The 27,036-nt window shown below is 34.7% G+C and overlaps 4 protein-coding genes across 7 annotated transcripts; 2 read left to right on the top strand and 2 right to left on the bottom strand.

The window, feature by feature from the left end:
- Positions 1-2,006: 2,006 nt before the first annotated feature.
- On the top strand, positions 2,007-9,718 carry LOC108324142 (LRR receptor-like serine/threonine-protein kinase ERL2). 4 transcript variants are annotated; one of them, XM_017556987.2, is made up of 27 exons: positions 2,007-2,507; positions 3,947-4,085; positions 4,205-4,276; positions 4,381-4,452; positions 4,565-4,636; positions 4,719-4,790; positions 4,970-5,041; positions 5,145-5,216; positions 5,324-5,395; positions 5,487-5,555; positions 5,658-5,729; positions 5,862-5,933; positions 6,005-6,076; positions 6,151-6,222; positions 6,302-6,373; positions 6,483-6,554; positions 6,640-6,711; positions 6,799-6,870; positions 6,959-7,030; positions 7,129-7,200; positions 7,294-7,365; positions 7,453-7,524; positions 7,615-7,688; positions 7,776-7,907; positions 7,986-8,324; positions 8,495-8,862; positions 9,103-9,718. In XM_017556987.2, the coding sequence occupies exons 1-27, from the start codon at positions 2,384-2,386 to the stop codon at positions 9,457-9,459; spliced, it is 2,970 nt and encodes a 989-aa protein (XP_017412476.1). In that variant the 5' UTR covers positions 2,007-2,383; the 3' UTR covers positions 9,460-9,718. The 4 variants fall into 4 exon arrangements, with proteins under 4 accessions (XP_017412476.1, XP_017412478.1, XP_017412477.1 ...); XM_017556989.2 differs by lacking the exon at positions 2,007-2,507 and adding an exon at positions 3,539-3,597; XM_017556988.2 differs by lacking the exon at positions 2,007-2,507 and adding an exon at positions 3,658-3,748.
- A 1,491-nt stretch (positions 9,719-11,209) lies between these two features.
- Positions 11,210-12,445, bottom strand: LOC108325673 (uncharacterized). Its single transcript, XM_017558769.2, has 2 exons — positions 11,690-12,445; positions 11,210-11,597 (listed from the first exon to the last, which is right to left on the bottom strand). Exons 1-2 carry the CDS (start codon positions 12,437-12,439, stop codon positions 11,487-11,489), a joined length of 861 nt encoding a protein of 286 aa, XP_017414258.1. The 5' UTR covers positions 12,440-12,445; the 3' UTR covers positions 11,210-11,486.
- Positions 12,446-13,601: 1,156 nt separating this feature from the next.
- LOC108325045 (mediator of RNA polymerase II transcription subunit 31) lies at positions 13,602-16,503 on the top strand. Its single transcript, XM_017558032.2, has 5 exons — positions 13,602-13,858; positions 14,121-14,218; positions 14,882-14,978; positions 15,240-15,318; positions 16,003-16,503. Exons 1-5 carry the CDS (start codon positions 13,809-13,811, stop codon positions 16,300-16,302), a joined length of 624 nt encoding a protein of 207 aa, XP_017413521.1. The 5' UTR covers positions 13,602-13,808; the 3' UTR covers positions 16,303-16,503.
- Positions 16,504-18,219: 1,716 nt separating this feature from the next.
- LOC108326227 (ATP sulfurylase 1, chloroplastic) lies at positions 18,220-22,018 on the bottom strand. The gene is made up of 5 exons (XM_052875598.1): positions 21,175-22,018; positions 19,318-19,723; positions 18,884-19,144; positions 18,693-18,779; positions 18,220-18,605 (listed from the first exon to the last, which is right to left on the bottom strand). The coding sequence occupies exons 1-5, from the start codon at positions 21,678-21,680 to the stop codon at positions 18,468-18,470; spliced, it is 1,398 nt and encodes a 465-aa protein (XP_052731558.1). The 5' UTR covers positions 21,681-22,018; the 3' UTR covers positions 18,220-18,467.
- Between the last annotated feature and the right edge of the window lie 5,018 nt (positions 22,019-27,036).

The raw sequence follows: 27,036 nt of genomic DNA, 5'->3' as shown, positions 1-27,036 counted from the left end.
AAGACCGAAGTATGAAGCGGAGGAAGTAGTGTTGTCATTACTTACATTACATGGAAGAAAGGAAAAAGGCAAAAGCTTTTGCAGAGCATTAAAAACAAGAAAAAGAAAAGAAAGTAAAGAGATAATTACCAAATGAAGGGAAGACAGTTATAATTTAAGAGGAAAAGGACTCAGCGAAGTCAGCTTTATACATTGCTATATGCAAATCTCTTTTATTGCTCATCACTCCAAACACTTTCAGACACAGTTCAGTCTTCTTTCTTTACCATTCGCCACCAAAACAATTCTCATTGTTTTGTGTGTTTTTTTTTTTTAAATTTTCATGCACACCAACTTCTCACCACCACCCCTAGTCTGATTCGCTTCACATGCAAATAGTAATTATCGTCATACATTTCGTAAAATGTTGCTATTTTCTTTTCTTTTTCTGTCATCGACTTATGCTATGAATATTAATATATCTTAATAGATTGGAATTTGTAGATCAATAGATCAATTTCTAGAGATACTCTCTCATGACATAACCAATGCATGTGCATTGCTTTCTGGCATAACGACAAAACCCTTCCTTCAATTTTTCTTATTTCCATTTCATGCAATAGATTGAAACCCCTCAAATAATGTCAACACCCAAACTTTTCCTACCAAATAAGGACAAAACCTTCGGAAAGTGATCTTACACATATTTATCACGATTCACCAAGGCTGTCTTAATGTTTGTTTTCTTAAACAAAGCAATCTTTTCATTTTTTTTGGAAGATGATCATTCATAAGTTTCCAAGGAAGATACGATATTTCGTATCTGTTTTTTTTTCTTCTATTTTTTTTTAATTCTTTTTTATCTGCATTCAATCTTTGTTTTCTATTTATATTTTTGTTGACGTGATTTTTAATCATTAAATTTTATACTTTTTTTTTTATAATAAACAACAATTAATAAGTACACAATCAACTTTAACTCAATACAAGTTTGTATGGCAATAAAAGATAACCGTGTAAACATTTAATAAAAGTTAAAAATAAAACAGTTCAAAGAATTAATTTTGGACATTTTGTTTCTAGCTCTAACTTAAATGCTTTAAAATACACTATTATTTGTCAGTCTATATAAATTAAAGTTACCGTAAATAGGGTGCTACATTTCTGTTGCATATTGAAAAAAAATATATATACAGGATGAGATAATAATATTTTATTATTTTATAATGCAAAACTTAGATATAAACTGTTAAAAGGTAAGGCATTGACATCAAACATAAATAACATTTTGTAATTAAGTCAAATATTAACGGTAAATAACGGAAAGTCTTACTAAAATCGTAATTCGAATGAAAACATTTAACAATTATACTAAAGACTTTTATTGAACTTATTTTTCTTTTAAGAAAAAAGTCATTATATATGAGTTGAATGTAACTTGGTATTTAAATATTGAGAACTAAAATGAAAATTTTGACATATGAGATAACTTGTAAACAGCCAAATTAATCTATCTCTTAATAAATATAATTTTAGAGTTCAGAGAAATAAATTAAGCCTATGTTTAATTTAATTCACCAATCACGCTTTACTCTCTAATTATATATTAATTCTTTGGAGCTACAATTACATACATAATAGCCCATAACAAAGACTGCACTTATATCCTATGCCGTTATTCGTTATTCACTAAACATTATTTATTTGTATGTTAAATGAAATTATTAAGAAGATGCATTTATTAGAGCAACGTGAAATACAGATATGGTAAGTGAGTTTGAAACATGTGTTTTTCTACTAGTGTTTAAGTGTGTAGTAGATTTGTGAAGTATAAAAAAATATCAAAAATCCCATTATCATAATCTAGGAAAAAAAATGTAAGAACTGAAAGTAGGATTAAATATTCTTACTTTTATCTTAAAAAAAAAGATAGTATTCTTAGTTTCTATTATCAGTGCCTCCCTGGCACGCTCCGTGGACACGCGCTCCATAATCCAAATGCGTACGAACGACGCTGTCCGTGGCTCGTAGAGCGCGTAGTTATACTGTCTTATGCTTATATAGCCATTGTTCAGATTCGTTAGTGAGAAAACAAAAGGAAATTAAGGCTCACGCCAAGAGAGGCGCGTAAGTTGAGAAGAAAGAGATAGCTGTCAAATACGCTGGGAAACGGCGAGTACGAATGACGGCGGCTACCACCCTTATATACAGTGACAGTCTCCTATGCTAACGTCGCTTCACCGCCGTTTCCCATTATCTCTCATCATAACACTGTATTTTAAGGCTCACGCCTTAAGCCTGCAATCTCTCTTTCTCTCTCTACCAAGAAACCATTGTCGTTGTAATAATATTAACTACATTCCATCATACTTGGTCTTTTCGCTACGTGCTGTGGTTGGCGACCATGGAAGATAATGGCCTGGCGCCGTTGTTCAATGTTGGCCCCCACAAGTTGAAGCTTCTCATGTCTCTTCTTCTGCTCATGCTCTTCCTTCTCTTTCCATTTGCTTTGCCCCTCAGCGAAGAAGGTTTGTGTTTTGTGGGTGCATTGCCATTTTGACTCACCCCTTCGGTTCTTTTTTGGTTTATTCGTTTGCTTCACCCGTCAAATCTTTGTGCATGTCTTTTTTTTTTGTCTGTTGTTCCTATGGGTAGTTGTTGCGGTTGTGGTGATTCCTTTTCCTCGTATCTTTTCCACCCCCTTTGTGGCTCTCCTCAAACAATATTATTCTTTTTTTTCGTTAGTGTTGCTTTATACATACTTGAAAAACATTCTAGTGGAATGTTGTTTTCTGTTTGTTGCCCCACGTCAAATGCCGTTTTAGCTTCTCTTTATTTCGTTTGCGTTGTTCTCTTTAGACATTCGACTCCACGGTGTTTTTGTCGGGGTTTTAGATATTTACGATGCTGAATTTAGTGAAACAACCCTGGGTGTGTTTTATTTTAGTTGTGGGGGGAGGGGGGTGGGGGTCCTGGAATTAAGTGCCTTTTCCGTTCCAAGAAAGTGTTCACGTGTTTTGAGATTTTCCTTCATAACTGAGGTTGCTGCGTTACTTGGTTGAAGCATGAAAGAATCCGAATTTGGTATGGCATACCTTTTATACCTTTTTGCTCTCTTTTCCGGTGGATATTTCAAGCCATACCGGGCCAAAGGAAGAAACATTTTGAATAGATTCGAAACTGTAATTTGATGTTGATTTCTTTGTTGACCTGTTTTACGGACATTATTACATCAATGTGATTTATATAAGAGTGATGATACAGATTAAGGACATCTTAATTTCTAGTCGTTTTAATTTTTGGGTAAATGCATTACTGGTTAATTGTTTAGTGTGGAACAGTTTTGTCAATATTTTAATATGTATGGAAATTTTTTTACTTTGGGTTTGGCACTTGGACCGTTGTTCTACTGTTTCAGGGTATTCCGGTTCTGCTTTTTTATTTGGACGCCTTTCTGCATTTGAGTGCCTTTTTAGATTTTTTATCCATTACAATTACAACTTTGACATTATAATATTGAAATTTATGTAACCTAGACCACATGGATAAATTGAGTTCTTTCACTGCCACACTCTTACTCGTGTTCTTCCATTAAATAATTTCTTGAATAGGAAATTGGTATATCTCAATCTCGGTACTTGCTTGACTATTGCTTACAGAGATTGGATACTCGCTTTAAAAAAGAACTATGTTGCCCATGAAATGTTTTGTTATTTTCTGAACAACGTTTTCCCCCATTGCCGTGGTTTGATGATTGCAATTGTTTGCCGTAGGTCAATTAATTGTTTTTTTTTGGAAGTATTTTGTAGTTTGTTTTACAATGTTTTTTGTTGCATGATCTGTCCATATAATTACTAATCGTAGACGATGGAACACTATGTACTACTATGGAATTGATAATTGATAGATTTGTACGGTACTGAGCTCTGGAGATGCTTGAGTGTTGAACGGCCTTGAAAATGTGCAGGACAAGCATTAATGGCGATGAAGGCCACTTTCAGCAATATGGCAGACGTGCTTCTTGACTGGGATGACGTCCACAATGACGATTTTTGCTCTTGGCGTGGAGTTTCCTGCGATAATGGCAGCCTTGCTGTGATTTCTCTGTGAGCTTATTATCCTTTTGTGATTATTTGCTTCGTTTGTATTAATCTTTCTAATTAACAACCATTCGTGTTAATTAACTGTTTGTGTTGATTTAAAGTTCTTTGCTCTGTTCTTCTAGGAACTTGTCCAGCTTGAACCTCGGCGGGGAGATATCCCCAGCCATTGGTGACTTGAGAAGCTTGCAGTCCATGTATGTTTACGCTTAAATGATTTATCATTCTCATCTGAAATGCATGTGTGTTTAAGCTTGACCTTTGATTTATTTCTGAGATGTTTGCTTGTTTTTTCAACCAGAGACTTGCAAGGGAATAAATTAACGGGGCAAATCCCAGATGAAATTGGAAACTGTGCAGCACTTTTTCTTTTGTAGGACTCTATTCTTGCTTCTCGTATTACCTACTTCCATGTTGATCTTGTTTTACTGGGAAATATTTCTTTATATATTTGCTTATTTCATTTTTTTCTCTTTCAATTGAAGGGATTTGTCTGATAATCACCTTTATGGTGATATACCTTTCTCCCTGTCAAAGCTAAAGCAACTTGAGTTTTTGTAAGTTTGAAAGCAGAAGTGACGCTTTATTTTGTTGTTCGGCTTTAATTGAACGACGCTTAAATTGTATTGATGGATACAGGAATTTAAAGAGTAATCAGTTAACTGGTCCTATCCCTTCAACCCTAACCCAAATTCCAAATCTTAAGACTCTGTAAGTTCGGTTTCTCTTCTCAATACTAAATTTTATTGTGTTGGTATTTTTTAAAATGACACTTATCCATTCTAATAAAACGAGTAAATGACAGAAGTTTCTGTCACCTTAGTGTTTTAACGATCTGTTGCTTTAGCTGCCTCTAAATAAGTGCAATTACTGTTCTGTTATGTTTGCAGTGATCTTGCTCGAAATAGGCTCACTGGAGAGATCCCAAGATTACTCTATTGGAACGAAGTCTTGCAGTACCTGTGGGTTTTATCTTTTCTTTGTGTATTTTACTTTTACGTCTGGCTGTATCTTAGTAGTTCTTAAACTTTGGGAGTTTTTATTTGGGATTGTTCATTGATGCAGTGGATTACGAGGGAACATGTTGAGTGGTACTCTGTCTCCTGATATATGTCAATTAACTGGATTGTCGTATTTGTGAGTAATCCAACCCAAGCATGATGAAGCTTCACATTGGATCTTTCGTGTAACCTTACATCTGTTTTTACCTCTCTTTTTTTCTGTTGTTTTCCATGATTTCTAAGTGATGTGAGAGACAACAATTTGACTGGTACTATACCTGACAGCATAGGGAACTGTTCAAGTTTTGAAATCTTGTAAGCCAAGAAACTGGTGTTTGGTATGTTCTATATTTCATTTTCGATATTTGTCTCATCGTTGCCACCCTATTATTTCATTGAATTTCAGAGACATATCATATAATCAGATTAGTGGAGAGATTCCATATAATATTGGGTTTCTGCAAGTTGCTACGTTGTGAGTATTTTCACTGTGAGATTATTGTTTTATTGTTGTGAATTGACAAGTCACAATTAAAGGATATGTATATAAGCGAGTATTACTGTGATTTCTGCCCAGGTCACTTCAAGGAAATAGATTAACTGGGAAGATTCCGGAAGTGATTGGTTTGATGCAAGCCCTTGTAATATTGTAAGTATACTTCTTTATCATTATTCTAATTTGAAGATTATACTAATAATTTGACGCTCTGAGTAAGGCAATTACTTCTATATTTGTAATTTCTAAACATGTCTTTTGTACCTTAACGTGACATTGTTGTAGGGATTTGAGTGAGAATGAGTTAGTGGGATCAATTCCCCCAATACTTGGGAATCTGACTTTCACTGGAAAGCTGTGAGTGTAACTATACATTGACTTAAACTTTTAGCTATTCTGGTTTTCGTCTGAGAAATTTAATTGGTCAGGTACCTTCATGGAAACATGCTTACTGGCCCGATACCTCCTGAACTAGGCAATATGTCCAACCTGAGCTACTTGTGAGTTAACCTATATATTTGTATCAGAAGTGTATGTAATTTGTGAATGCACTTACGGATTGTCTTTTCTTCAGGATATTGAATGACAACCACCTAGTTGGAAAAATTCCAAATGAGTTTGGGAAGCTAGAACATCTTTTTGAATTGTAAGTTATAGTCAATCGGTTACACTGACAAAACCTGTTGCTGTGTCTTGTGTAAAGTAGCTTCATTTACTATTTTCAGGAATCTTGCCAATAATCATCTTGATGGAACTATTCCACATGACATAAGCTCCTGCACAGCCTTAAATCAGTTGTAAGATTTCCCATTGCTACCCGCAAGTTCTGTTGAGCTAGTTAGAATATCATGTTGTTTTCAATACCGTAGCACGACTTTTCAATGATTTGCTTAGTTTTATTTTCAGTAATGTGCATGGTAATCAATTGAGTGGTTCCATTCCATTGAGCTTCCGCAACCTTGGTAGTTTGACATACTTGTACGTTATCTAAAACTTGTTTCATTATATTCCTACCAGATTTCTTTGTTTTTACTAATTTAACAGTAAAAATTTTCACGTCCAGAAACCTCTCTGTGAACAACTTCAAGGGGAGCATACCTGTCGAGTTGGGGCATATTATTAATCTAGATACATTGTATGTTTCCTCAGAAGAACATATATAACCTGATGAATGTCAATGTGTGTGGAAGATAACCTTTAATTATTTTATACATTGTTTCAGGGATCTATCTTGCAATAATTTTTCAGGACTTGTGCCAGCCTCTGTTGGTTATCTGGAACATCTCTTGACCCTGTAAGAAAGAAATTGTAATGAACACTGATAATTGTTTTAGTTTTGTATTATTGCTTTCCTCAATAATATTTTCACGTTACAAATGCAGCAACTTAAGTCACAACCACCTTGGAGGTTCTTTGCCAGCTGAATTTGGGAATCTCAGAAGCATTCAAATTCTGTGAGTCTTGTATACTTCTGTGGAAGTATAAACTTCAACGTCTTGTTAAGATTTTTACATTAGTTAATTTATTAACATGTAATTTATTCTGCTTCTAGTGACATGTCATTCAACAATCTCTCTGGTAGCATTCCTCCGGAAATTGGACAGCTGCAGAACCTTATGTCTTTGTATGCATAACTTTGTACTATTTTATGTTTATGTAGTGTTGATCCATTAGTGGGTAATAGCTTCAACTTATTTTTACTTCAACTATATTGTAGGATTATGAACAAAAATGATCTGCGAGGGAAGATTCCTGATCAGATGACTAATTGTTTCAGTCTTACACTATTGTGAGTATCCCCGACAGCCACCTTTGTCCCTACGTCCCAATTTTGCTATCTTTGAACCGTTTTCTGTTCTTAAATATTTTTTTTTAGAAATTTGTCCTATAACAACCTTTCCGGAGTAATTCCTTCAATGAAGAACTTTTCAAGGTTTTCAGCTGACAGGTATTGTAGAGGCGCCTTTAGTTTAATGACATATTGTAACCTTTGCTTCTTTTATTTTATGTATTAATGACATATTGTAACCTTTGCCAGCTTCTTCGGAAATTCATTATTGTGTGGAGATTGGGTGGGATCAATATGTCGTCCTTACATTCCAAAATCAAGAGGTGTAATGCCAATTCCATATTAAAAAGCCTTTTTAGAAGTGAATTATTTTAATATATTGAGGTCAATTCTGTACATTTTTTTTTCAGTGATTTTCTCCAGAGTTGCTGTAGTATGTCTCACGCTTGGAATTATGATATTGTTAGCTATGGTCATTGTAGCCTTCTATAGATCCAGCCAATCTAAACAATTGATGAAGGGATCTAGCAGAACTGGGCAAGGTATGTTGAAAGGATCTACATTTACTTGTGGTATCAGTTTAATGCTGCCTTTGTTATATTGAGCTTGCCTCATTTCAGGTCCTCCAAGACTAGTTGTTCTGCACATGGATATGGCTATCCACACCTTGGATGATATAATGAGAAGCACTGAGAATCTCAATGAGAAATATATCATAGGTTATGGTGCCTCTAGTACTGTATACAAATGTGTTTTGAAGAATTCCCGACCAATTGCAATTAAGCGACTGTATAACCAACACCCACACAATTTAAGGGAGTTTGAGACCGAACTTGAGACAGTTGGTAGCATCAGACATAGAAACCTTGTCACCTTGCATGGATATGCACTCACTCCCGATGGAAATCTTCTTTTCTATGACTATATGGCGAATGGGTCATTGTGGGATCTTCTACACGGTAATGTTACTTAACTGTCTAGACATGTCTTAACTGAATTTGGTGGAAGTTTTTGAAATTATTCGTTACAAGTGTTCTCTTAATTGTTTTCGATTTCTAAATTCTGTATATTGTCAAATTGCTCTGTTGCTGTTTTGGCTTTGGTACCTTAGATGTTTCACCTGATGCAGGTCCCTCGAAGGTAAAACTTGATTGGGAAACACGCCTGAGGATTGCTGTTGGAGCAGCCGAAGGACTAGCTTATCTCCATCATGACTGTAACCCACGAATAGTTCACAGGGACATTAAATCTTCGAATATTTTACTGGATGAGAACTTTGAGGCTCATCTCTCTGATTTTGGTACTGCAAAGTGCATCTCGACTTCGAGAACTCATGCATCGACCTATGTCCTTGGAACTATTGGCTATATTGACCCCGAGTATGCCCGAACATCTAGGCTGAATGAAAAATCAGATGTGTATAGCTTTGGAATAGTTCTTTTGGAGCTACTAACTGGAAAGAAGGCAGTGGACAATGAGTCTAATTTGCATCAATTGGTACGTGTATTAATATTTGCACGCTCTTAATCTCTTTTTTGTTCATAGTCATTGTTCTTGTTATATATGGAAACCATTTGTGTAGTGCATTATATAGGGGTTAACAAAAAATGGATAATGTGATGTTCGCACTCAGCAGTTTTTTCATTTGGGGAGGGCCATTTACAGAGCACTGCGTGTATATTTAAATTATTAGCTCCATTTAACTCAATTTGGGGACTTTTTTTTGCATGAATTCAGATATTGGCCAAGGCAGATAACAACACTGTAATGGAGGCTGTTGATGCAGAGGTGTCCATAACCTGCATTGATCTAGCTCATGTTAAGAAGACCTTTCAGCTTGCTCTTCTTTGCACGAAAAAGAACCCTTCTGATAGGCCTACCATGCATGAAGTAGCCAGGGTTCTGGTATCACTGCTTCCTTCACCTCCAAGTAAGATCCTTGCTCCACCTGCGAAGAAATTTGACTATGCCCATTTTGTGATCGAGAAGGGACAACCTCGAAAAGTGGAAGCACAACCTCAACAAGAAGATAACAACTCAACCAATGCTCAATGGTTTGTTCGCTTTGGGGATGTTATATCCCAGAGTACTTGATTGCGATTCCTAATTTCGACATATGTACCTGCTGAAGGATTCATGTCTCCATGTCCATGACATTCACACTGCATGAAACCAGTTTCTTTTTGAGATTAGATATAATTGTTTACAACATTTAACAAATAGATGATGGAGCATATCGATAGGGGATAAAACACTTTATATTATAGAGCATATGCAAGTTTCTACTACTGTATACAAGCACTTGTTTTCGCATATTATTATCTGTCAAATGAATAGCTGCTGCTTTATATTATGCTGCTGCTTCTATTTATTATGCTTTTACTTTGATTTCGCAAAACAAGTTAGGGCTATATCTGACCATGAAATAATCCTTTAACTGAAGAAAATAACGAGTTTTGTGTTTTTTTTTGTCATTTAAGACAACAAAATTACGGGTACCGGCAAACTTGGCTTCTCCCTCGAAGTATGCATCTTATACGGTGCATTTGTTTGACAGCTTGTCTTCGACATGATTCTTCTGTGAAATGAATGGTGAATTTAGTAGTAAGTTTAAATAAACCATTATAGTTTTGTACTTTTAGTAAGAAAAATTAGAGGCAGAAAACCCTGTATTTGATGTTACAGCCTTAGAGAGGAAGTTTGACCCAGCACTCTTGTCCTCTGCGAGGCAAAGGGCTTTTAAGACAGCAAAATTATTTTAATGACATACATAGGTAAATTATTTTATTTGAAAGACTTTTTCTTATTTGTTACATGATTTTAGCATAGTTTTAATAACCACAAATTCAATAATTCTTTTAAAAATTTAAAAATTTATTATATAAGTTTCTATTATAATTATAATATAAGATATATAGTTTATAGTTTGAAATTAATATTTATCATTCAATATTTTTTCAATTTAATCGTATTTCTGTCTGTGTCATATATCTGGGTGTCATAGCTGATCATAAATTTGTAATGAGCAATGAATAGTTACGCGTACCAATGTCTTCCATAAATTCACTGCGCATGCATACAATTAATGCCTGAAGAAGAAGGAGAAGAATAAGACATTTTACTGTTTACAGCTAACGTCTCCGTTAGAAAACTTCACCTTCTTTTCATGGACAGAGTCTGCTACGTGCAATGTATGTATGCATATTGTTTCGCAATACTTTTACTTTGAAGTATTTTAATATGCGTGTCGTATAGGATAAACATATTTTTTGTCGTATAATTTATACTAAATAAATATTTTTAAAACATAAATTATATTATTATGAAATATATAATGAATATACATTATTAAAAATGTAAGTGATATTTCAGATTTCTGCTAAACACTTTAAAAATTTGAATTTAATTTAAAGACAGGGATAAAATATGACAGATTAAAATGAATATACTAAAATCAAATGGAATTAGTGTTTGAAATATATATCTAAATAATCGGACAGAAAGAATGTTAAAAGAATTTAGTTGGAAATGTGAGTAAAGTGGTTTTACTTTTTATTTCATTACATCAATATTCTACAGTTACACAATTTTTAAGAAAAATAATTCTGTCTCTTTTGTCTACCTCTGACACCCATAAAAAAAAAAACGAAAGTGTACCCTGGTCATTTTTCTACAGTATTTCTTTAGTTTTTATTGAATAGTACCAAAAGAATTGTTGAAACAGTAGACTTTGCTTTTGAAACTTGGTTATTTTCATGTAAATGTTGTTATTGGAGCCATTTTCAAAAAATACAGTCTACATACAATTCTTCAAGTGTCTTTATATCGTTTTCTGTTAGAAATTAACTGGTGCTGTTTTTAAAAATAAACCTTAATTTGGAGAGATTATCACACAAAAAGTAAGTTGTCTAAGAAGAACGTACACATTGACTATCTTTTGGAAGAAAGCAGTGAGGATATATTAGAGTGCAAAACTAAATAAAACCCATAAATTGCAAGACAATTTACATAGTAAATGAAAAGAGTCTGATTCAAAATCAATTGGCAGAGGGGCATTTTGTTCTGGAGCAGTCTTTTGGTACTTGTGTTTTTGATATTTCCTTCTGCATAATTGATTCTGTCTATATGAGTTTAAGTCTGGGGAAGTACTTTCGCTTCAGCAGCCCCTCAATCATTTTGCTATTAGTTACAATCGGGAAAAAACATCCAAAAATTTGTTGTCTTGGGATTTTCTGCACAAAATTGACATGCAAAGAAATTATCGTGACAATATCATTCATTACCATGCATCATGTGACAATTGGATGTTGAATTGTGTGATTACCTTTGGTGGATCCCATTTATTCATTTGAACTGTTTTTCTTCTGCAGCTTCTTCTCCGGCTCATCATAATTAGCTCTCCGAGTGTTGGTGGCCTCCTTATAATGTCACTGGCAATATCTTCATCACAGAAATCTTTGGGTCCTACTTCTTGTGTACTTGAAGTTTCTTTTTCCAGGTTCTGATCCCTTGCATACAGAGGAAAAAGGGTCTCAAGGAAAGTAGCACCAATTGGGCTTGACCTGCCAGTTGCATAGCTGCTTATGCTACTATCTGTCTCAGAGGAGGCTGGAGAGGAACTGGAAGCTTTTTCTGATGGCACAACACAGTTTGAGAGTAGTGAGGGAACCGAACCAAACGACTGGTCTGCATCAAATGTAAAAGCTTCAAGGTCTAAACTAGTTATGCTTTCACTGTCATAATTGCATGTTCCTTTGTCTTTGCCATCATGGCCAAAGTTGCATGCAACAGAAAAACATGAAGATGATGCTACATGAATGAGTATTTTCTCGGGTTTGGGAAGCACAGGATGAACTGATACATCTGAGAAATTAGGAAGAGGTTTTCCTGGTTTTTCTTCCCAAAGAAATGGAACTGAGGCAATTAGCTTGAGAGGAGTTTGAGGGAAGTGGGCAACTGAAGAGACCTCTGTCTCTGGCTTCCAATGTTTCTTAGCAATGCCCGGCTTTACTTCCCATATGAAAGGAACTGAAGGTGCTTCCCTCACATGCTTTTTCTTTTCTCTTTCATTCATTTTTCATTGCTTTCGTTTTTCTGCATTTGCAGACAACTCCATTTTATACTGCTTCTCTCTGAATACGTATAGGAGTGGTTTACTACCAACTTTTCTTAACTGTACCATTTTATTTTCTTAAGAGATTAGGCATACCTACCCTCTATTCAAAACCTTCTCTCTATGGAGCAAGTTCAATTCCAATATTGCTTCCCAAACTTTACCATCCACATGTTTTCTTTTTCATATACACTCTAGTGTATAACAAAAAAAGAAGTTGATTTTAAGATATAATGATAATGCTTAAATTAGAAACAAAACTTACATTTAATTACATTTAGGAATGATTAGGCATAAATTATTTTACTGTTCTGTCATGGTGAAAATTTGCTTGTGTTACAACTTACAACCTTCCCTTAACTAAACAGATAGAATTGACTAATCTTAAGAACATTATTGTTAAGCAATTTGAAATAAAATCTTCTTTTCACACCGCTACAAATATGAAAATATTGACAATGGATATTTTTTTTTCAGATAAATTCAAAATGATAAATTTGTTTTCTGGATTTAATTGAAGTACGAGTTCTTGTAATTATATTATATCTTAATTTTCATTGAAAACTTTTTTTTTCTTTTGAATAACATGATCATAAATCTAGAAATTTTTATTTAGAAAAGAAAAAGTCAATTATGGGTCAACTTGCACTGATACAGTAATGACCCACAAATGCCGTCTATTATGTACAAATCCACTCACATTCATAAAACGATATTAACTTAGTATGTATAAAATTTACACTGTCCTCTCTCAATGATATTACATGTTCTTCTTAATTTTCATAAAAACTAGGGGTTACAAAACTCACAAATAAGCAAGATTAATTCACAACATAAAAAAGAGAACGTGGGAATGAAAATGATCTATACAAAATGTTCTCTAAAATGATTATTTATAATAATAAAAAAAATCTTAAAATTGACTCAAGAGATAAGATGAGACTAAATCAAGAACATAATTTAATTAATGAAATAGTATGTTAAAGATCCAATGTCACCTTACCATAATTTTACGACACAGTTGTGTTGCTCTAAATTTGGGCCGCTGTGAAGCCCATTATAAAAAACGAAGGGTTTCTTCTTTCAGGACCCCCATAAATATATTCGGTGAAGGAAAGGTATTTCAAAATAAAAAAAGAGGTGCCCAAAAAACGAACACTTAAATTGGAGGGTGGTTCTAATTCACTAACGTTGAATCATCGAATTCATAGATTTGTTGGGTCTGTTTCTGATTCAAAGGCGAGAGCAAGGTCGTGTATCAGTCCTAACCTCACCAAATTTAGTTTTTGAAACTCCCAGTTGTTCTTGCAGCTAAGAGAGTACCGATTCCATGGCCACTCAAATCGAAAGCGACAATTCAACCCATACTTCTCCATCATCGTAAGCTAAATTTTCCGACTATTTGCTTGCTTTATACCACATTATCATAGCCTAACATGTTTGAGCTGATGATATTCAAAGGGCTGTTGTCCTCTGGTTTATTTGAAGTGTACCCTATTTTAAGGGCTTTACTTTTATTCTCCAAATTCGTTTTTTTTTTTGGGTATTGGTGAATTTCTTCTTTTGTGGAAAAAGGTGTGATTTTGGGTTCAGTGGCATGTGGTCAGCTAATTATGGCTATTGGTGGTTGTGTTTAATTCAGGCCGAAGAACACATACAAAGATCCAGATGATGGGCGGCAACGGTTTTTGCTTGAATTGGAGTTTGTTCAGTGCCTTGCCAATCCTACCTATATCCACTGTATGATTTTCACTTCACTTCATTTGTATGCTTTGATAGTATGGACTTCATTGAGCAATAGTTCAAGGGGTCTAGCTTAGTTAGTGAGTTGTGTAAATCCAAACACGTGTTTAATTTCTACGGATGAAAAAATTGTGTAGTTGGACAGCTAGAATAAGTAGTGAAAAATGGGTTTTGCAAGTAATTGGGATTCTTGGATACAACACAGCTTATTTTGGACAAGATTAGGCAATTTGGCTCCTATTCTGCATAAAATAATTTTTTGGGGGATAAGATTTTAAATTGTTGTCATGGTTGGATTTCATTGTGATTCTTGATATTGCGGAAAGTTGCATACAGATGCAGCTGATGGAGCCAGAATTCTGGTACCTAAAATCCTTTATGTTGTTCTCACAATTGTGGTCGTCATTCCTTTTTAAAATCTGACAGAAACATGTTTGAGGATTTGAGAGCTTTCCATCGATCTTTTCTTTTATCTTTGTTTTGTGTTTTGCCTTTATCTGAGGAGGATTCCTCATTCTCCTATCCCTGCAATTTCTACTGTCTTTATCAAATTTCTTTTTCACATTTTTAAAAAGTGGCATGCTTGGTCTTTTGAACGTGTGATTTACTTTTGTAGTTTTTATTTTACCTTATTCTTATATCTGTTTCACTTTTAAACAGATTTGGCTCAGAATCGTTATTTTGAGGATGAAGCATTCATTGGATACTTAAAGTATCTTCAATATTGGCAGCGCCCTGAATATATTAAATTTATTATGTAAGAATTATCTTCAAATAAGGGATTATGTAATGCAATTCTACTTAAGGCATTCAGTTGTTTCAATTAGGGTAAAAGGATTAAAAGACTTAGTCTAAGAGGAATACATCGAAATCAACAGTTAATGTAAGTCATGTAACTACGAGAATAAATTGGTTCTGGCACCTTTTACTATTTTGTGTCCATCCTTACTTTCAGGGATGTTGTTCTCTGACTAAGCTGGATTCCTATCCTGATTTGGTCATGTTCTATGAATGCTAGGTATCCTCATTGTCTTTATTTTCTTGAGCTGCTTCAGAATGCAAACTTTCGCAATGCAATGGCACATCCTATCAATAAGGTACATGGCAGTATCTGTTTGCTCTCGTATAAAATCATGCTTTCTCCTGGAATTCATGTGAGTTTGCTCCTGTCTGAGTTACGCCATTCTCTTTTTTTTTGTAGAACACATTCCTCCTTTGGTACTACTTTTAGACTCAAATATAAGCAAAATAATTTAATTTTACATTGAATAAGATTGTTAGTTAAGTTCATGATTTCAAAAAATAAACAGGTATATTTTCTAAATTACCCCCATTCATATTTATTGGAGATGGTGTTGGATTTATAAAGGTATTTTTAAGAAAATAACATTTAATAAGGTTGATTTAGCTGGAATTTGTTTATATTTATGTCCACTAATCTTTACCTTTTTCCCCTTATATTTGAGCCCAAAGAGAAGAGCAAATTTTTCTTGTTACTGTATAAAATGAAACAGAGGCGGAGGTAATTCCTTGAGTCATTCTGCTTGAAACTCCTCTTTTGGGAATCAGCAATCTTTTAATGTATTCGTGATACTGTGAGTCGATTGGTATTTATAAGAGTATGCTTAATGCCACCGTGATACATATATATATCATGTGTCACTAATAGTTACCAGATGGCCTGCATTACTGGACTTCTTTGAAACAAATAACCGAAAATAGTTGCTTTGCTTTACCTGTATCTCACGGATTGTCCAAACACCATTGTCTCTGTATTTTAGGAACTGGCACATAGACAACAATTCTACTTCTGGAAGAATTATAGGAACAATCGGCTAAAACACATTTTACCAAGATCACTTCCTGAACCTAGTGCCACATCTGCAGTTCCTGCTCCCCTTTCAACTCCAGCTCAGGCACCTGCATCTGCACTACCACCAGTACCTGCTACAAGCGTTGCTGTCACAGCAACACCCTCGCAAGCTCCTTCTCCTATGTCATACGGTATGCCCCCTGGCTCTGGTCTAGCTAAAAATGACATGAGGAATCCTACAGTTGACAATAGAAGGAAGAGAAAGTGAGTGTTTAATACCTCGTGTAAATTGATTATAAAAATAGTTCGATGTGGCTGGATAAGGAATCAGTATGCTTGAGAGATGGAAGTAGGGACAATGATAAAGCAAAGTTGTTATGCAAATTAATTTTGTTGTTATCTTAAAATATTAGTTAATATTCAGTTGGGCCGACAAGTTCTTCTTGAAAATCCATACGCAGTTAGTGAAAAATCATTATTTTTATACAAATAATTTGTGAAATGATTTTCGATTGAAATAATGGCTTTGATGGTTTCTACTTAAATTTCTTTTGTTATGGTGATCAAAAGGAATGAAAGACAGTGCCTTGTACTCTTGCTGAGGATTTTGATTGAGTAGTCCATAGCTAGTGTATTTAATTTGAAATTTTGGGGTCATCAAAATGGGGAAAGGAGTTTGCAGGCTGCGCTAGGGGCAGTAATGGTTGAAATATCGTATAATATGTAAATCGAGTTCAATTGGTGTGGTTGGAAATTTTAGAAGGCTGAGATTGCCTTGTCCATGGTACACTGGTATTGATAGCTGAGTAAATTGCGAGAGACAAATTTAAAACTTATTCTAAAGTAACTATTTTTGGCGGCAGTATTCCTTCTTTTGGTTGCAGTCTGAAGTAAACTTTGATATTTCATGATTGATAACACTCTTTAATATTAAAAGAATGTGATATCTGTATGCTTAAGTGTGCTATCCTTCTAATCTAACCTACTCACTTTATAGTCTACATGATAAGTCTTGCTTTTGCCATTCCTTCGAAACAGTATTAAAGTTTTTTCGTGACATTCTTACTGTTTAACTTTTTAAAACTGATTTCACTTTAGAAGTGTGAAACATGATTATTGGTTAAGTATTTGGATTGCCAATTCTTAAAATGTCAACTGTTTTTAATAATCGTTACAAATTTACACTTTTTGTCTTAGACCCCATTATCAATTATTACACTCATAGCAGCTAATTGTAATGCATATTATCTATTAATGTTCATTCTCTTCAACTGTCAACTAATATAGCTGTCCATTTATAACTAGCATAAGGAAAGTTAGTTAGAGTGGGCGGTGTTAATAAAAGTGAGATATTGTATTTGGGATTATAATTTGTGATCAAGATTTCTCGAGGAGGCCATTAAATTGTATCCATATTCTGTGCTTTAAAAGTGATGTGGGTGCCTTTATTCTTTACTTGGTCCTATCCTACTGCATTTCCTTGTGGGTTTTTCAGAAAATTTTCCTTCAAAGCAAGTAAAGAATAAAGGACAACATTTTCACAATAACACTCTCGTGTGCTTTACATTTGTTCTCCTAGGTATGTGTCGTGTGAACATATGCAGAAATTCTGTCACATGTATTAATACACTTCTTTTTTTCAATATTTGAATTTGGAGATCTATGCTCTTTAATTTTCCCATTCTTGTTAGTGTAATAACTGTTTGTGACAATTTAATGCATTTGACCCGCCACAAATACTAACCAATTTTTCCATCTTGTTTTGCTAAATATCCCAGGTGTCCAAGAATCACACATTCATGTTTAAAAACTCCTCGCACAACCGGAAATAGTGGGAACAAATTATTTAATAAACATTATCACTACACAAATATGATTTTACACCTTCTTACATTGGAGTCAATATATAAATTTAAGGGACGCAATACTTAATATAATTTCATGCAATTTGAAAAAAATAAAAGGTTTAAATGTCCACCCAGGTCCGCCAGTAACTTACATAAATAACGTAATTGTAATAATGTGTAAGTGACGCCTAAGAATAATGGACCAATTACTATGGAATAATCTTATGTGCGTAATAATATCAATTTTTGGTTGAAGTGAGTTTTAAATTGATAAAAAGGACCGCACGACTAAAACAACGATGAAATAAAGTGTTGTAAACGAAAACTATCCAACCAAATAATCAGCACAACCAGATTATATTACAAAGCTGGCAAGCTCAATTGCACTGCAAGTGCAAAAGGTGAGTAAATGCCATACATACAGAGAGAGGCAATTTGTATGTGCTTCTGCCTCTCCAAACTTTTCATTATTATTATTAGAGAGATTGGACCACAGGATCCTGGAGGAATATATGGCCTTTAGAAGGAGAATATGTAAGCTTAAGGTTTCTCCCAATCATCATGAGATATACATTATGATACAACATTAAGCTGGAACAGCTTCCGGCACTTTGCCATTGCTTGAGGGTACCAAGCTATCATAATATTCAACCAGCACCTTCCATCCACCGGGGCACATAAATCCATCTGGAGGACTTTCTTTATTCCTTGCGAGTGTACGCATCTGAAAATGCAAGTAACCCTTGTTAACATAATATTCAACCAGCAAGAACATCTACTCCAAGGTTTGGTATTCTGAGAATAAACATACCTTTGTGCCTGAGATGAACAGGAAGTCCTGAGGCCTTGAAGGGTCAAAGAATGCCATTTTACCCTGAGTCTTGTCATATGCAGCAACCTGCAAAAGAATGAAAATGATCATCACCGCATACATCGAAGAGGCCAAGTGAACTTTTTACTTCACTCAACATCAGTGAGAAGGCAATTCTCAATCTCAATTACCCTGAAAGGAAGAATGTTCAGTCGTTCTAATCCTGGTGCCATGCTCAATACTTTCTTCCCATGGTCAGCATCATACAGATCTCTTTTCTCAACTGGATGGCTCATGCCTGCAGGGTCACGACCAACAATGTAGAAGTTAGCCCCTGCATTTATCCTAGCCTTTGCATGCCACTGCACCTCTGTGGGTCCAGCATAGTGCATGGGAGAAGGGAATATAGATACAACAGTTGTCTCTGGATCAAGAACACCATCCTCCAGTACCTAAACAAAAAACAGATTGATAGAGCTGAGTTTTTCTGTTGAAAGAAACAATGCTAATTAGGAAGACGGGCATCTTTGCAGTCAGTGTGTGTGTGAAGAAAATTTGCAAACCAACGGGATTATTAAAATCCAATAGAAAAGGCAAAGAAAGTAAATGGGTTTAGTAAACACACCTTTTCGTGTTGTTTCATTCTCCAGTCAAGGGGGACATCATCAGCTTTGGTATAGCCTCCCAGTGGATGAAGCAAGAGAACAGGATTCTTATAGCCCATCTCAAGAAGCCTCCTTCGGGTGTCGGTCATCAGCAAAGCATGGCCATTGTGAACAGGATTCCGGAGCTGGAAGGCAAAAACAGCATCAGCATTGCGCCTTGTAAACTCTGAACGAAGTTCTGCAGGGGACAGCCGAAAATGATCAAGTCCATCATTGTACTTGATAGGTTCAATGACCTCTAGGTCACCCCCAATCAACCAATTTCCAGCATTGGTTATTGTTTGTTCAACATAAGGTAGGCCAGGGGCAGTGGTTCCCCAAGTTCGGGCTATTCTTTCTTCTTTAGGGTGCTTATAAATTTCAATACTGAAATAACCAAAAGAAAAATATAAGTCATAGGAATGGCTGATAATAAAACAGTTAAAGAGAAGGAATGTAGAATAAATAAAAATCACACATACAGATATTACTAACATGCGCACATATAAAGCTGTTCAAAGCATCAACTTCAACTGTAATAGCAGACCAAATTAATCGGGAAATGATTGTGTTATTGACATTTGACACATCCTAAGTGTAAGAATCCTAATGATATTCATAATACAAGTCCCTAGAACTTTGTCAAGCCATATTATCTCAGGTTTCGTATCAATGTTAACTTGAATATCTGAATTAGGTACGTGCTTTTGGACAGCACTGTCTTAATACGGGTCAAATGGATAAGGCACGCAAACTTTATTGTCCAGGAACCTATACCAACATGCTTTCAAACCTAAGAAGCCTGAATAAATCTGTTAATCCAGGGATATTTTAGAACAAGAAAGTCCAACTACAATCTGCTGTCGTGTATTCTGGGACCACGGAAATCGGCAAAGCCATATACATATGTCCGTACAAGCACAATATCTATTGAATACTTTATAGTTACAGCAAACTATAGAAATTCTCATATCCTCGACTGGATCTTCTTATGTTAACTTTTCCAATAGAAGTCACCAAGTTGAAAGTAGAACAATATTATAACCTCAATAAGATTGGATCGACATGGATGAAAATAATGATGAGAAAATCAACAAAGTGGAGAAAACGACAGTAGTGGAAACGGTCTCAAATCCCACTACGGCATTGTATAAGTGATGGACTATTCAACCAATAGCATCACAATACAAAACGAACAGGATTTGACCAAAGAAACAAAAACATATACGGAAATCCTAATTCCCAGCAAATTCGTCCCCAATTTTCGCAACTCCCCCTTTCCCGGTATGAATTAAATCCAATTGCACACGAAAACTTCAGTTCTCAATAGTTGACATTTAAACTGCACATAGCTCAAGAAACAAATCACACCTACATATATGAGAAGCGCACAACAACCTACCATTGCGTCACAGCAATTTTTTTGTACCACTAGTGTACCTCTTCACAGTTAATACTCTTAATTTCATATTTTTCTCATACCATTGTAAAAAATAATAATAAGAGTATGATTCCCATAAACTCAAATAATCAATAAGAAATCTGAGTACCACTTATTAGGACTACTAACACGGTTATTTACAAGTCAACACAATGACAATTTCTGATTGAATAACAGTGTGTCAAAAATATAAAATCACGTAAGTACATTCTAATTAAATAAAAAATATACATATAAAAATCCTTCTTCCCCTCCTACTTGATTATTGATGAACTAAGCACAAGAAGAAAAATTAAAAACCACAAAGAACAAGGCACAAAAACATGCTAATTGAGCATGGAATCAAAGCATGATATAATATAAACATAAACGAGGGGCAGATGTGTGAGTGTCTTACTCATTGAGAATGGCAACAGGGTCTCCTTTGGAATCGAAAAGAGCTACCCTTTTGTTATCCCCGATCCGATGCTTCTGTTCATCATCGATGGCGAGGACGATAGGCACCGACATGTTGACGATGGAGCCATCGTCGAGTCGGAGCGAGTTGAAATGAAGCGTTTGGAGGAACTCGGCTTCCTTCATGAAGCCCTTGAGGGGTGTGGCCCATCCTTCACTGAGGACGTGAACGCACTGCAAGTCGATTCGCGAAAGCTTGATCCTTGGCAACGACAGCGCCTCGCCCTTCTTCAAATCTCTCTCCGAATCCTTCACCACGAGCTCAACCAGCTTCCCTCCGTCAGGTTCGATCAACCCGCTCGAAACACGCACCCCCACTTGCCTCCTCGCCCTGAAACTGACACAGGAGTTGACTTTCGGGGCAGTGGCGAAATGGGTGTCGAAGGTTTTTGAGAGAGAATGGGAGGGAAAGGAGGTTTGGGTGAAAAAAGTGGCCATGGACGCCATTGAAGTGAGTTGTGTTGTGTTGAGGACCCTTATTAAAATGTGCTTTATAAAATAGAAAAGGTTGAGTTAGTGGAGAAGGAGGGGCAGATGGGTAATTGAAGGAGGCCCAAATTGTGAACTTGCTTTCTTACTCTGATTGATGCTGATCGTAACAGACAACCTGGGTTGCTCAAAAACGATGAGTTTGGGATTTTATATTTAAAGGGGTTCCTTTGATAGAGACTGGTTCAAGAGGATGAACCTAGACACTTTCTTTTTTACCCGTGTTAGAGAGAGATACTTTTGTCTTTACTGTGCATTTAATTTTCTTCACTTTTACCAATTAATATATTAATTAATTGTCATCATTGTGTTCTGTGTATTGCTGATCTGTTTCATGACCTCGCTGCCTCTTCTTTATGTTGTTTTTCTTTTTATCAATCAATCAATCAATTAATTCATATTCTTTCCATATTTTAAGAGTGTTATTAGTAACTTTTTTAACAAAAAATTTTATATTCGTAGATGCTAAATAAGCAATTGAATAAAAAAAATCATAATTTTTTAATTTATACTTTATCAACAGTCTACAAAAAAGTATACTTCATCTTTAATTTTTTCTCATGCTGTCATTCAATTTTCCAACTTTCTACATTTTTATTATCTTTTAACCTTTCAATGAAGTGAAAATGATACTATTTTTAAAAAAATTTGAAAACAAAAATTATGTTATTTTATTAAAATTTCTATGAAACGTTAGAAGTTTGATGAATTGATGAAATCGTGAAGATTAAAAAATAGTCATAAAGTATATAATATATATACATACATAGTATAAATAATTTTAGAAAATAATTATAGTGGTTAAATGATCAAATCGATTATTAAGTGAAATGACTTAAAAAGGGTAGCATTTGACCATTTTGAAGCTCGAATTAGTTTGAAATGAACAGTGAACACACGGTTGGTACACAAATCCTTGACTTACTTTATCAATAATTAGTGGTAGGAACAAGGCGGCAAGCGTTAGCCAAAGCCAAGTTGATAACTTTATCAATAATCAAATTAATTATTATTAACATCGATTTACTTTTCATTAATGAGCAAAAAATCAATCATTCAAATAAAATATATTCTAAATTAATACACAAATAGTTTAGCGACTATTTCTTATTTAAATGAAAACATTTAGATAAAATGTCTAATAAACTTATAGAAAATATTAAAATTATTCAAAAAACATTAGCAAATCAATTACTATGATTTTGAAACGGGTTTTAATTTGGATGTGTTAGCAATTTTTCATAATAACTTTTAACAATAAAATAAATTACGTGTTTCTATTTTATTAATTTGATTGAATTTATTTTTAAAAAAATATTTAAAACAGATCCACTACATACCATCACATACATTATAAAAAAGTTATTAAAAAAATATTTTTTATTAAAATATCCAACACACATCCTCTCTGTCTAAACACAGCCAACATCATTATACACGAAAGAAACCCCTTTTCCACTATCTAAATGTCAAACAAACTGTGGAACTTTTTAAGATTTAAAAAAAAAAAACTTTATTATATATTCTATATTTATAGTAATTAAAAAAAAATTGTGATAGTGGTGCTGCATGCCTCTGTTTTGAATAAATGAAAAGCACGAAGCGAAAGCAAACTAGTTGGCTAAAAAGGTGGCAGCAGCCTCTTAAATAAAGTTTACAGATAATGAATGAATTTTATTTAGTATATGTAAATGGTTTTACCTAAACCTCTTATATTTATATATTATTGAATGAGAAATGTGGGTGAATTATGGCTGGAAGTGTCCCTCTGGCAGTTACCGTGAATCTTCTTGATTTGAAATTGGAGATTCAAAAAGTAGACAATTTCTTGGTGTGGGGTAGGAGAAGGAGAAAGCGACGTCGTTCCTTTGCTCATTCCAAGACCAACAATACAGTGAACGTTTCCTCTTTCACGTCCTCATTCATGCTAAATTCCAATTCTTCCTTTTCTTAAGGTGGACTTTCCAAAGGTTTCAAACTTTCAATTTCTTTCTTCTGTTAAAATTTGCCCTATCTCCTTATTTATTGTGTTTTTTTTTAATATATTCAATGCTGTCGGAAGCATTCGTTTTAATTAAATAAGGTCAGATTCCTTTGCAAGGTTATAGATATGCTGTTGTATTACTCCACATTCTCCCGCTTATGTTTTTTTAGCGTGATTTAAATATTTTCTGAAAACACAAAATCTAATAAATTCTATTCATTCTCATATTTTTTATGAAAATATTTTTTTATTTGTTTCATTTATACATTATAATTACAAATTTAAATAAAAAATAAGGCTATCTTAAATGTAAAAGTGAAAGTTAAACAAAATAAAAAAAACTTTAATGAAAAGGAGCATATATGGAGTGTTATAGAACATAAATATTTATTTTATATTACTTTTGTCCAATTTTTAAAATAAGATTATATATTTTTTCGAGACTTAGACAATTTTATAAATCTCCTTCTCTGAATTGTTGTCTTCTTCTTTTGTCTTCCCTTCTAGTTAGTCAGGAAAATGTATCTACAAAATATGTTTCGATGTTTAATTTAATGTTATGTTTTTGTCGCTCTCAGAGAAATATTTTACGGGTTTATGACATTTGCTACCACTATCTATATTTATAGGAGTGTTTGAGGAGCTTATTGGTAATCACATGCTAATATCGATCCAAACACGATATAATCATGTTTATTGCTAAACTTCTCTTGAATATTTCTATGAATATTCGGTCGGTGATTGGTCAGTTGAAAAACGCTATTGAAATATCCGATCAATTTATTATCAATTTTCAAAATTTAGTTGACTTTTAATAAAATTCTTGTTATTTATAAAAGAAATACGCATGGTTTATAATGTTTAATGAAAATAAAGGAAAACAAGTTTAATACCTTATATAAAATAATGTCTTGGAGACTGGCATTTTTTTTTTAATTATGTCTATTATACCTAAGATAAAAGGGTTATATTTTAATATGTGTATATATTATATAAAGAAATATAAAGTAAATTATAATTAATAAATATTTTTAATATAAATAAGTTATATTTTAAGTTTATAATAAAAAATATATTTATTCTATTTGCTCTTTTATAATGCTTGTTTAAATTTTCTTTATCTAAGGAAAACATCCAATTTTCTTTATTTTGAATGCAATTTTAATTTAGTTATCTTTTATTGTAACATCCCAAAATATAGTAATTACCATAATCAGAATTTATTACATTAAGCAAATAAACAGTGCAGTCTTACAGGAAAACCGAACGAGAGTTAAATGTCGAATGGCCAAAATATACAGAAAATGACGAACGTTAAAAACATACAAGAGTTCAGGGACGAACGGCCTTACAAAACTATAACCGACGTCCACAAAATAAACTTAGCGAAACTAAAATACATGAGCGAGCGATCTAGGGCTCGGCTTTAACTTCAACGTCCACCAGAGTCGCGTCCTCCAAATTTTCTTCTTCTAGCATTTCTTCTAGTGACGCTCCACCGTCTGCTCACATCCAGACGGATGATCATTGCAAGGACAGGACAGACGTACAGAAACGATCGACAACGCAAGGAAGAGAACACAGGGTAAGCTTATTGAATTTAATTCAAGTAAAATCATTAATTTCATAATACATCAAACATATCAAATAATTCACAACATATAATTAAATCAATCCCTTAACTCCATTCAATTCCTGATACTAGACTGACCGTCCGGACTGTATGAATCTGTGTAGCTACAGGCGTCCTTGCACCCGAGTGGTGTAATAACTGGGAGACCCTCAACAGCTGCCACTCGAGGTTAGTCCGTTCTTACGTCGCCCATGTTAACTTATGGACTAAGGACCTCCCGCCATTCCCACACATGAACTACTCTCCTCTACATGAAGATGAGTATCACGGAATATCAGGATGGACCAAGCCAGCATTAGCAATAGCCACAGTCATACTTTACCAATTTAATATCCAACATTATGAGACGTTCCACCCTGGAACGCTCGTCCAAATTCCATAATCATATAATCATGTAATATAGTGTTCACACATCTTAATTCATCCTCTTAATTACATTTTCATTCCATGTTCCACTTTCTTAAAGGAGACGAACGTTCAGCCCCCTTCATAATGAGGACAACCGTGGAGAACAAAACCGAAGAACTTACTCCGTTCCAAAACAGAATAGAACCAATTACCAAATAGATGGACGACCTGTATTAATCAAGGTTACTCGACACTGTCGGTCGACACAGAGAGATGATCTGTAGTCACAAGGGTGATCGACACAGTAGGTCGGCACAGATGGATGATCTGTAGTCATAAGGGTGATCGACACAGTAGGTCGACACAGATGGGTGATCTGTAGTCACAAGGGTGATCGACACAGTAGGTCGACACAGATGGATGATCTGTAGTCATAAGGGTGATCGACACAGTAGGTCGACACAGATGGGTGATCTGTAGTCACAAGGGTGATCGACACAGTAGGTCGACACAGATGGATGATCTGTAGTCACAAGGGTGATCGACACAGTAGGTCGACACAGATGGATGATCTGTAGTCACAAGGGTGATCGACACAGTAGGTCGACACAGATGGATGATCTGTAGTCACAAGGGTGATCGACACAGTAGGTCGACACAGATGGATGATCTGTAGTCACAAGGGTGATCGACACAGTAGGTCGACACAGATGGATGATCTGTAGTCACAAGGGTGATCGACACAGTAGGTCGACACAGATGGATGATCTGTAGTCACCAGGGTGATCGACACAGTAGGTCGACACAGATGGATGATCTGTAGTCACAAGGGTGATCGACACAGTAGGTCGACACAGATGGATGATCTGTAGTCACCAGGGTGATCGACACAGTAGGTCGACACAGTTCAACCTCGACCAGAAATCTTCCCGAATGAAAGTATTTCAATTCAAAGAGTTTTACTAGAACACCAAACGGTCAAGAACCGTTTGATGTCGGACGTACGTTATCATAGAGAAGTTCATATTCAAGTTTCACTTACATTTACTCATTTCTCAGCATACATATATATATTTCATATATTCAAATACTCATATCAACTCATACTTATGATCATATAACAACAATCAAATAACACAGTTCATATTTCATGCGACACACATAATGTTCATACAGTACACGACAAACATACGAATTAAATTTAATAAGCTTCCCTTACCTGGATAGCAGTGTTCGCCCAAAATGCAAGGGTTTAGTTCGACCTCTAACAGCGTTCTACCCTCAGGTTTCGCTCAACAACTTTCACTTAATCTAAAACACCAAAATCAGAACAACTCAAACCTACAACC

Source organism: Vigna angularis, chromosome 3 (assembly GCF_016808095.1).
Source record: "Vigna angularis cultivar LongXiaoDou No.4 chromosome 3, ASM1680809v1, whole genome shotgun sequence".
Lineage (NCBI taxonomy): Eukaryota > Viridiplantae > Streptophyta > Magnoliopsida > Fabales > Fabaceae > Vigna > Vigna angularis.
Note: the sequence above shows the minus strand (reverse complement) of the source record. Positions and strands in the feature narration are given on the sequence as shown.

Coding starts and splice junctions, on each gene's coding strand:
- LOC108324142 (XM_017556987.2), top strand. CDS start 2,384: ATGGAAGATAATGGCCTGGCGCCGTTGTTCAATGTTGGCCCCCACAAG. Junction 7,525..7,614: donor TCAAGGTTTTCAGCTGACAG/GTATTGTAGAGG, acceptor AACCTTTGCCAG/CTTCTTCGGAAATTCATTAT. Junction 8,863..9,102: donor AGTCTAATTTGCATCAATTG/GTACGTGTATTA, acceptor GCATGAATTCAG/ATATTGGCCAAGGCAGATAA.
- LOC108325673 (XM_017558769.2), bottom strand. CDS start 12,439: ATGAATGAAAGAGAAAAGAAAAAGCATGTGAGGGAAGCACCTTCAGTT. Junction 11,598..11,689: donor ATAAATGGGATCCACCAAAG/GTAATCACACAA, acceptor AATTTTGTGCAG/AAAATCCCAAGACAACAAAT.
- LOC108325045 (XM_017558032.2), top strand. CDS start 13,809: ATGGCCACTCAAATCGAAAGCGACAATTCAACCCATACTTCTCCATCA. Junction 13,859..14,120: donor ACCCATACTTCTCCATCATC/GTAAGCTAAATT, acceptor TGTTTAATTCAG/GCCGAAGAACACATACAAAG. Junction 15,319..16,002: donor TGGCACATCCTATCAATAAG/GTACATGGCAGT, acceptor TCTGTATTTTAG/GAACTGGCACATAGACAACA.
- LOC108326227 (XM_052875598.1), bottom strand. CDS start 21,680: ATGGCGTCCATGGCCACTTTTTTCACCCAAACCTCCTTTCCCTCCCAT. Junction 19,145..19,317: donor GAATGAAACAACACGAAAAG/GTGTGTTTACTA, acceptor TTTTTTGTTTAG/GTACTGGAGGATGGTGTTCT. Junction 18,780..18,883: donor TGAACATTCTTCCTTTCAGG/GTAATTGAGATT, acceptor ATTCTTTTGCAG/GTTGCTGCATATGACAAGAC.